General features: G+C 38.0%; 1 protein-coding gene across 8 annotated transcripts in view; it reads right to left on the reverse strand.

The window, feature by feature from the left end:
- Positions 1 to 11,090, reverse strand: part of UROS (uroporphyrinogen III synthase) — a 29,533-nt gene that overhangs the window by 17,558 nt on the left and 885 nt on the right. For all 8 annotated transcript variants that reach the window (XR_013543930.1, XM_020791498.3, XM_072995415.2 and 5 more), the window contains exons 2-4: positions 5,109 to 5,198; positions 3,451 to 3,534; positions 65 to 161 (exon numbers count right to left, since the gene is read on the reverse strand). Coding sequence is in view for 7 of the 8 variants with exons in the window: in XM_020791498.3 (XP_020647157.3) it covers positions 65 to 161; positions 3,451 to 3,534; positions 5,109 to 5,198 (271 nt within the window). In the remaining variant the exon portion in view is untranslated. The remainder of the gene's footprint in view (positions 1 to 64; positions 162 to 3,450; positions 3,535 to 5,108; positions 5,199 to 11,090) is intronic.

The following is an 11,090-nucleotide window of genomic DNA, read 5'->3' on the forward strand; positions in this document are numbered from 1 at the left end:
AGAAACACAAAATTGGCTCAACACATTTTGTTTTACTTATTGGACTGCTCAAATTCCTACTTACCTTCTTCTTTAGAATTATGCCCCAGACATAACTTGACAGCTTCAACAGCTCTTGGACTGGTAAAAATGAGCCCACAATATTGTTCAGGATGACAAAGCTATTCACCAGCAAAAAATGAGAAAAATAATCAAGCATTACCTATTGTAGCCAAATTGATGAACTTTGAGAAATAGAAGACAACACAGACATCTTTGATATAATGCTTTTGAAAGTAAAGGTCTTGGTTATGCATGACAGTCCTTTTGTCAAAACCTTAAAGGTAAACAATTACCATGATCTTGCTATTTCTGTCTCATATGAATAAGTTTGTTCAAGGGTTGGGGGCAGAAAAAAGTTCCATCTTCACTTCTGGCCTGTCAGCAAGGGCCCACAAAAGCTTAGGAGAGATCAGAGATTCTGAGAGAAAAGCATTCCATCTGTGCACACACAACTTGCACATTTGGATTTGAAAATCTCAATTATATATAATTCAGTTACAGTGGTGCCTCACTTAACGGCGATAATCCGTTCCAGGAAAATTGCCGTTAAGCGAAAACATTGTAAAGCGAAAAAAAAAACCCATTGAAACACACTGAAACCCCTTCAATGCATTCCAATGGGGTCAAAACTCACAGTCCAGTGAAGATCCTCCATAGGGCAGCCATTTTCGCTGCCTGTCTTGTGAGGAATCCGTCCCAGAAAACAGCGGGGAGCCATTTTGTTTACCCAGTGGCCATTTTGAATCTGCTGATCAGCTGTTTAAAAATCATCATTAAGCAAAGAATCAGTTCCCAAAGCAGGGAACCGATCATCGCAAAGCGAAAAAAACCCATTTAGACCATCGTTTTGTGATCACAAAAAGATTGTTGTAATGCAGTTTCGTCGTAATGCGGGACAATCGTAAAGCGAGGCACCACTGTATGCAGTGGGGAATATTTTAATGGAAAATTAATATGGTCATCAGCATGCAGTTAACAACTCCAAATCCTATTAATGAGAATATTTATCATATATACATAGAAGATGCTTTCCATTTTGAAAAAAAAGAGTTCTTTCAACCATCAACTAAAGCTCACCATCACAGCCCTGAGCACAACCACACACACTGGCATTTTCCCTGCATTCCCACTGCTTTGATTTGGCAGCAGTGGGATAAGGTAAAAGATGTGCCAGTAGAAAGGTTATACCAATAACCTGTTCCTGAGTAACTGACAGGAACATTAAGAAAATGAAATATTTGTCATGCATTCAAAATGCAAGGGAAGATTCACTTGCTTTTTACCCTCATTTAAATAGCAGTTAATAGATACTGTCTCAACTTGGGGGGCTCTCACTCAGCTAGTAATGAGCTTTTAACTGCTAAATTTATAAACTCCAGTTTATAAACAACGGGTTTAGAAAACCTATGTATTTGATCCTGAGGCAGAAACAAGTAGTCTTATAAGACAGACAACATTAGGAATACGATTATTAATTACAATCCTACTTGCAGTTTGTTATTAAATCAGTATTTAAAGTGCTCTGCCTCAGTGAGTAACAATTCCCAAATACGCTAACAAAAAAGCTGGCCATTTACAATGTTAAGCCACAAAGGAATGACAATTATCAAAATAGTAACTAATTATCCCCCTATCCCTTGCTTTTACGCCTTTCAACAGCCATTAAATATCTCTCAGAGTTTTAGGACGCAATTCTGAACATACAGGACTAAATCCAATTGTTAGTCACAACTAGAGTTATGCCCACTGAATCAACAGGCCTTGGGTAAGTATTGATTTAAAATCAATCCTACTGGTTCTTTTCACTGGTGTAAATGGCAGTGCCAAATGGCCAGTGGTCAACAAACCACTGCCTGTATCCCTTGAGGCACGATGAGGGACACAAGAGGACATCAGAAACCATTCCTTAACTATATACAGTCGACCCTTGACTTACAGACGGCTTGACTTACAGACTTTTTGAGTTACAGACTTCTCTGGCCGCAAAATTTAGGTTTGACTTGCAGACTGAGATTTGACTTACAGACCAGAAAAAAACCAAAATGGAACAAAAACGGCCTGTTATGGGATTAATCGGTTTTCAATGCACTGTAGGTCAATGGAGACTTGACTTACAGACTTTTTGACTTGACAACCACCTTCCAATACGGATTAAGTTCTCAAGTCAAGACCCCACTGTATCAGCTTTAAACTACAGTATTTCGCTGGTTAACCCAAATCATGTTCAAAGAGATATAATTTCTTATCAGCTTTCCCCATCAATGCTGTCAGATATGTATCATCCCTTCTCAGGTTCAGGTGATCAGGGCAATGAGGGTAAATTCCCTTTTCACCATGGAATTAATTAATTAATTTTATTTATTTATTTATTTATTTATTTATATGCCGCCCACTCTACCCAAAGATCTCTGTGATGTTCACATCAAAACAGCAGTAAGTACTAACTGTGGCCAGCATTTTATTTATTTACTCAAAATATTTTTACCTTGCTCTTCTCCTTAAAAAGGACTCAAAGGAGGTGACATCATGAATAGACAATATTAAAGCTAAAACTAGTAAGTATACAAATAGTAAAAAGGATCAAGCAATACCACACTAAAAATTGGTAAATAAAAGCAACACCAAAAACATATTCAAAAGAGTAAAGCATGCCAATTTTATGATTCTGAAATGGAGGCAGAAGTAGACACTGGAGATCAGTGGCTGTGAACCTTTTTGGGCTCATGTGCCCAAACTGGGGAGGAAAAAAAACAACGGGCAGCATGCCGTGGTAGCAGTGAAACCGGAAGTGGCAGTGGAAGGGGGAATCCCAGGCACAGAGGTGCCTCGAGACCCCACTCCCGATCCGCCGCCAGCACCAGCTGCTCCGTCAAACCGCCTGTTGAAGCGCCAGCACTGCGGCTGCAGCCGCCTTCTCAGGTTTGACTGCGGGGAGGGGAGTAGCGATCTGGTGACATGGCTCGTGTGCCTGCAAAAAGGGCTCTGCGTGCAAGCTGTAGCACACGTGCCATAGGCTCACCATCACTGCTATAGATAGTACATGAATAGAGCTGAAAATATGTGAATGCTGGAGAATTAGAGCAGCCAGACTTTTATGCCACAGAAATTAGACCTCAAAGGGATTCTGTGCTTTAGTACTGAAAACTGATCACAAAACAAAAGCAAGCCAATTTCCTAATTACATGAAGAAAAAATTGTCTTGCCTAATCACTCACATGCTCTCAGTACTTAAGGAATTTCCTCTTCCAATGACAGAATGTCTGTAACACCCACTTCTCCCAACAGGCACCATCACAGCTTCATAGCAGGGGAAGCTAGCTGCTTAACCAAATAAATGTATTCAAGAGTAAACTAAAACAGTTGTATAATTTTACCAGGCTATTAACAGAAACAGAATGTAAAACTTACTTTTTCAAAGAAAGCCTGTAGAGAAATAAATTCAAATGCTAAAACTGGAATCAAAGTTGCTTCAAGGCCGTGTGAGCTCAGCTCCTATGAACAGAATATACCCAATTTTGTAGCATGCAATGAGCATTGACATTTACATTTTTAATAATGTTTCTGGCACTTCATTAACTAGCAGGACAACTCAAGTTGCAGTGCTGTACACTTAATAGATAAAGCTCTATAGCAAACAATGAGGCTTGTTCTGAAGAGAAATGTATTGGACTCCACTGGCATTTGCCAACAATGTAGTTTGAAACAAGTCATAATTAAGAGAGTCATGGCCAGTGATGGACACATTTTATTCAACAATAATGGAGATAGTATTTCATAAATATGACAAGTACAAAGGTAAAGGCAATGCACACGCAACATTTCTGTAAAATGCCTGTAATGGTTTTAAAAATTAGCGTCTAGAATCCTTTGGAGATTTATATAAGTGTGTGAATGAGCAATAAATAAAATAATCATATTTTTTATTTTATTTATTTTATTTATATCCCGCCTATCTAGTCAATTAAGACCACTCTAGGCAGCTTACAACAAAATAATCATGTGTTGTCAAGTCAATTCTGATTTATGGTGACCCTTTTCAGGGTCTCACAGACAGAGAATATTCAGAAATGATTTACCATTCCTTTCTTCTCAGGGTGTCCTGGGACTGTGCAGCTTCCTCATGGCCACACAGCCTGGATCTACTCATGGGGGGCACAGTGGTGAATCAAACTCAACCTCCGGCTCTGCAGCCAGATACCTAAACTATTAAGCAAACCACCATGCCAACTGGAATTAATCAACAAGCTGCTGGCATGTGAGCAATAACACTTTGACTATCAGCAATTTGCTACTGTAGTTTCTGCAATTATACCTACGCTGGTGTAAATCTTCAACAGGGTTCTGGCAGGTTAAAAAAATAGTTGCACATTTTCTTACATATTTTAGATTGTTGACTCTCAATTGTTAATTGATGTTATTTGTAAGTTTTAATATGATATCTGTTTACTTTTTTTAAATACTGTATTGTAATCTTATTATTTTAGCTTATAACTTTGTTTCTTTTAATACTGTAAGTCACCTTGGATCCTTTAGGAGAAAGGCAGCATATAAATATTTTAAATAAATAATAAACAAAGAAAACATGCAATGATATTGCTCAAAAAATTCAGCCGATTCAAGATTTGGCGTAGATTTGGCAAGATTTGGATAGATTTGGCAAATCTATCCATCTCAGAGACTCTGCACTTCAAACAGTCACTCTGTACTTAAACATGATGGTGGTGGTAATGGCACAGACTTAAGATATTGTTAGGGGTATAAGTCGGAAAATACCACATTTTAGAAACTTTGATCTTTTAGAAAGTATGGTGTGAAACCAAGATATATTTCCTTAAGACTATCTATATCTATATCTATATCTATCTATATCTATATAGTCTTGAAATATATCTTGGTTTCACATCATATCTTGGTTTCACATCATCTACTTAAGCTATATACTGTATTTTTGAAACAAGATACAGCCAAATGAGTCCATTAAGCTAAAACGCAGAATTAGATTTAAACTAGAGAATAATTCAAATACAATTTACTAAAGTTTTCTAAGTTTATTTAAGTTTACTTACTTTTATATATGGATCTGGTCCATTTTCACTTTCTTTGGGATCTTTCAGCAAAAGGACTTTCATTGTTTTCTGGAGAATTGCTAGAGAATACTGAAACACAAATGTTAATATATCTAAATTAGATCTAGAGGACTCTTCTCTGTACAATTGCTATACCAGCTGAGCATCACAAGAAACAAGATAATTAACAGTTGCATAGACAGAATGCTTCACTGCTCAATGAGTAAGCAGTTAATGTGCATTCTCTGGAAATGAACATCTACCCTGATAAGGCGAACAAAGTACATGCTGGTTTGAAATGATATGGTCCCTCTGCCAAATAAGATAGAGTAGAAACACATGTGGCTTAAAAGAAATATCTTCTAGTCTACAACAAAATAATGTATACTAAAAATGATAGCCCCTTCTTAGAACTTTGCCAAACCTGCAGAAGTACTGCAATAATCCGTGAAAATGTTAAAACGACTATTTTCCAACGCAGCTATGATTTTAAATATTTGCAAAAAGAATATCCAAACAATCCTGATATGCACATAACAGAATCACCTGCCAGGATTTCGAGCACAGCTCCAGTTCAGCTTAAATGTTAGCATGTAACGTTTTGTTCAAAATCCATTGCAGCAGAGGCAACAGGTCCCCCAGGGACACCTCTCTTTGTTCAAAACGCATGGGACAAAGGAACTCTGATAAATCCACATCCAGCAACATCTCTCTCTTTCTCTCTCTCTGTTTTTTCTTTTACAAAATATAAAACAGAATAAGCAGAGTAATAGATAGAGACAAGTATATACCTCTCAGGAAGGAAGAGGCCAACAGTGAGAATGTATATACACCTCAGACTCCTTCATTTAGTTGATTTATCCTGCCTTTCCCTGGAACTGAAACCCAAAACAGCCTACAACAGTGGTCCCCAACCTTGGGCCTCTAGATGTTCTTGGACTACAACTCCCAGAAGCCTTCACCACCACCTCTACTGGCCACAATTTCTGGGAGATGAAGTCCAAGAATATCTGGAAGCCCAAGGTTCGGGACCACTGGCCTACAACATAATTTTTCTGTGTCTAATAACTGTTATTTTTGGTTTTCCTACATAGTATTGCAACTAATGTATCAGCCAAAGCTAATAAGAGGTACTCCTGGTTCCTAGCAAATCCTGGACTTCCAAATATACTGTCAAATCCAGAAGCCTCTCAGCTTTGAACTTATCCTTTTGGGAAAGGGGGTGCCAATACCAGCTGAGTCCTTCTCTGTGTATTGACTTTATTCCTTCTAGAGGAAGATTTACAGCTCGCCATAATTATGTACGTATTACTATATTAATATTAATATATTAGGTTGGAATTATATTCAGAAATGTCTATTTAAATATGTTTACCGCATTAAAAATGCTTTTAAAGGCAAATATGGCAGTAAAGCCACAGGTTATTTGGCTATTATAAAAGGAGACCACAGCTAGAAAAAGGTTGGGAAATACTGTTCTAAACAATGTGCACAAGCTAGCAAAACATTTATTTTGCCTCTGGCCATTCATGACAGGCTTCTGAAGGAACAAATTATTCTTCTTTTTTCAAACACTGACAGGTTTAAGTGAAAGACAGCAAATATGTGTGAGCAATTTCAAAGTGGCATAATGCTTCAAACACACTGACGTCCTCACATGGTAATGCTATCCTACAGTTGAGACAGTCTCTGCGCTATTACAATTTGGACACTTCATTCTACAAAATTCTTTTTCTTAGCAACAACACATTACAGAAATTGTCATAGCACTGCACTGTAACTCTGGGCATATTGCCACCCTAGCAGATGTACATAAATATAAGCACCTATGAATATGCCAAAACACATGTTCAGTGAGCAAGCTCTCAGCCAGAATAGCTAAAAACTACTGTCAATTACTGTGCTTAGGTACTGAAACATACAGGTGCATCTTAAACTTTTTTCAATACAGTAATATATTTTTCAATACAATAGTTATCTTGTTCTCCAATTGTATTTCTATTTTGTGCAAGATTTTAACACACCCGAAACTCACAATTAACTGTAAATAACTGTAAAGTTATTTTGCACTGTTGCTACATCACTCATTTTTTGAACTATGAAAACAATCTACCATACAAAAGATGTCAAATACCACACAAAATGTAAAAAATAATACATCAACAATTCAGTGGGGGAAAGGTTGTGGTTTTCCAAGTCTAGCATAAAGAAACATTTTCCATACATATTAATACAGTATATTGTATATGTTTCTAGATAACACTAACATAGTTTCTTATCAAAAACTAATTTTTAAAAGCTCAAGGGTCAATATAAACATTAATGAGACCTTTCATTTCCACCCATTAACTCCCAGTAATATTTCTTCAATGTGCCCCTTAGCAATCTGATTTGCTTCCAAAGAGTAGTGTGATTTAGCAGTAATAAAATAAAGATCATGAAATACAAGACAGATACCTGAGGAAAAGTGTATGTTATAACGAACATCTTTCACTCATACAGGTGCACTGTTTCTGAACACTCGTCAGGTGAATCCTTTTGTTTGACACAGATATTCATTTATTTTTGATGTTTAGTCGTTAAGTCATGTCCCTACCATTTTTGTTGTTTATCATGTCCATCTCTGCATGAAATGTTCCTTTAAATCTCTAATTTTCCTAAACAGATCTCTGGTTTTTCCCTTTCTATTATTTTCCTCTATTTCTTTGCACTGTCCATTTAAAAAGGCCCTCTTGTCTCTCCTTGCTATTCTTTGGAAGTCTGCATTCAATTTTCTGTAACTTTTCCTATCTCCCTTGCATTTTGTTTTCCTTCTCTTTTCTTTTCTTCTCTTCTCTGCTATTTGTAAGGCCTCGTTGGACAGCCACTTTGCTTTCTTGCATTTCCTTTTCTTTCGGATGGTTTTTGTTGCTGCCTCCTGTACAATGTTACAAGCCTCCATCCATAGTTCTTCCGCCACTCTGTCCACCAAATCCAGTTCCTTAAATCTGTTCTTCACTTCCACTGTGACTAGCCCAGTGGTTTTTCCTACTTTCTTCAGTTTTAGCTTGAGTTTTGCTATGAGAAGCTGATGATCAGAGCGACATCAGCTCCAGGTCTTGTTTTTGCTGACTGTATAGAGCTTCTCCATCTTTGGCTGCAGAGAATATAATCAATCTGATTTCGCTATTGCCCATCTGGTGATGTCCATGTGTAGAGTCGCCTCTTATGTTGCTGGAAAAGAGTGTTTGTGATGAGCGGCTTGTTCTCTTGACAAAACTCTATTAGACTTTGCCCAGATTTGTTTTGAACTCCAAGGCCAAACTTACCTGTTGTTCCTTTTATCTCTTGACTCCCTACTTTAGCATTCCAGTCCCCTAGAATGAGAAGAACATCTTTCTTTGGTGTCAGTTCTAGAAAGTGTTGCAAGTCTTCATACAATTGGTCAATTTCAGCCTTTTCAGCATCTGTGGCTGGTGCATAAACTTGGATTATTGTGATGTTGAAAGGTCTGCCTTGGATTCATATTGAAATCATTCTATCATTTTTGAGATTGTATCCCAGTACAGCTTTTCCCACTCTTTTCTTGAGTATGAGGGCTACTCCATTCCTTCTATGGGATTCTTGCACACAATAGTACATATGATAATTGTCTGAATTGAATTCGCCTATTCCCGGCCATTTTAGTTCACTGACACCCAGGATGTCAATGTTTATTCCTGCCATCTCCTGTTTGACCACATCCAGCTTACCAAGGTTCATAGATCTTACATTCCAGGTTCCCATGCACTATTTTTCTTTCCAGCATCCAGGTGCGTCCGCAGTTGAGCGTCCTTTCGGCTTTGGCCCAACCACTTCATTAGCTCTGTAACTACCTGTACTTGTCCTCCGCTCTTCCTCAGTAGCATGTTGGACACCTTCCGACCTGAGGGGCTCATCTTCCAGTGTCATACATATCTTTTAGCCTTTTGTTTCTGTTTATGGGGTTTTCTTGGCAAAGATACTGGAGTGGCTTGCCAGTTCCTACTCCAGCTGGATCGCGTTTAGTTAGAACTCTCCACTATGACATGTCCATCTTGGGTGTCCCTGCATGGAATAGCCCACAGCTTCTCTGAATTACTCAAGCCCCTTCGCCACAACAAGGCAACAATCCGTGAAGGGGAGTTCATTTATACTACACTATTATCCTTCATACAAATGTACACCAATAGAAACACAAATGATAACATAATTTCAAGTAGCAATCTTTCCAGTCCAGTCTTATGAGCTTCCAAAGCACGTGAAAGTAGGATAATGAGCTAATTAAGAGCCTCAATAGTTTTACTACCTAAGATACTCCTTGCGTATCAAAACTACAGGAAAATATTTAGCTTAGGTGACACCATGAAAACTTTGCATTGCCCCTAGGTGGTTGGATATAGGGATATGGTAGAAGTACATGGTGACGTTGGTCAGCATTTAATTCATAAAACCAGAGTCTATATTTTATCTATCAAAGCTGTTCACAACAAGACAAAAACTAGTATCAGTCCCATAAGAAAAGCAGCACAGATACAAGCATATGTACACACACAGAGAAAGAGAGCATTATAGACCTTACTATGGTAATGTTATCATATAATGCCTATCTTATTATCCCACCCTCCTCATGAAACCAAGAAGTCTTGACATCAAGTTCTATAAATACCTTCAACACACACACATTTAAGAAGCACCACCAGGTCAAGACATAGGGAAATATCTCATAATCTCCAAGAAGAAAACAGAATATGGCCATAATGGCAGTGTTTAGGAAGGATGGGCCAAGCAAAAAGAGATGCCCAGCAATGCCACAAGAAATGAGAATGGCACAGCATGGCAACAAACCAGGAAGGAGAACTGGGTGTTGATGAGGATCTTGCATCAACACTGCACATCACAGCAGCCAGTAACAGTAATCCCAGCCAAGATTGGACCTAAACAATTAACTGGATTGCAACCCCCAGAAAATAGTGGGATTTATATGTAAACAGAATAGTGCCACAGAGTGCACAGCACAAAGGAAATAAAGAGTTAACAAAGATGGTCATAACCTGACCCCAACAGAAAATGAACACTTTTTCTCATGTATACATCAAAGAGAAATTGTGGCAGAGTACTCACACACAAAAACAACCAATAACAATGAGATGCAAATTTTCAGGAATACAGAAAGAGCACAGTTCTCAATTCCACTATCTAATTGATGGATGAGCACAGGATATATAATAGTTTGTACAGCTGTGAGCAGAGGTTTGGTAGTAACAATGATTCTCAGGTCACAGATTATCAGACCACATATTGAAGTCAAAGCTTTGAAATAACACATACAGAAATAACCATGCATTCACCGTTACTAACATCTATAACAGGATTGACAAATTTTGCCCATACAGATTGTTTAGACTTCAAATCTCCCCCAAATCCCAGCCAGTACAATGGATTATAAAAGATGACGGAGGTGCAGCCCACACACCTCACAAACCAGATGCTTCTCACCCCAGATTTATAGGGTAGAAGACTTTGAATTTTGACTATGCTTCAGAACTGTTCTGAAACAAATAGCCTGAGAACCATCTCATGAGATGATTCCATACATGTGTGTTTCATAGGTGGGTTGATTTACCCATGCATGTGTACCCTCTGCAGCTGCATGTGTGAACCAGTTATGCCAAGAACATTGTATTTTAATTGTTACCAGATGTTGAATTTCCATCTGTAATGTTAATGTGTGATGGCTTATTTGCATAGGCAAGCAATGTAATAATAAGGCAAGAGGCATGTAAGTGGTGTACATGTATGGGTAAGGCAGCCTCTAAAACCAAAATATCTCAATCTGCAAAATATCCAGCCAGCTTAACTTTGACATAGCCAGAGTGAAAACACATTACCACTTATATAAATGTGTACCATTTTTCCTGAAAGCACAATGCAGTACGCACTACAGGTGAGAAAAGTACCTCAGAAGTATGTAATGTACTATGA

This window comes from Pogona vitticeps, chromosome 3 (genome assembly GCF_051106095.1).
Source record: "Pogona vitticeps strain Pit_001003342236 chromosome 3, PviZW2.1, whole genome shotgun sequence".
Taxonomy (NCBI): Eukaryota; Metazoa; Chordata; class Lepidosauria; order Squamata; family Agamidae; genus Pogona; species Pogona vitticeps.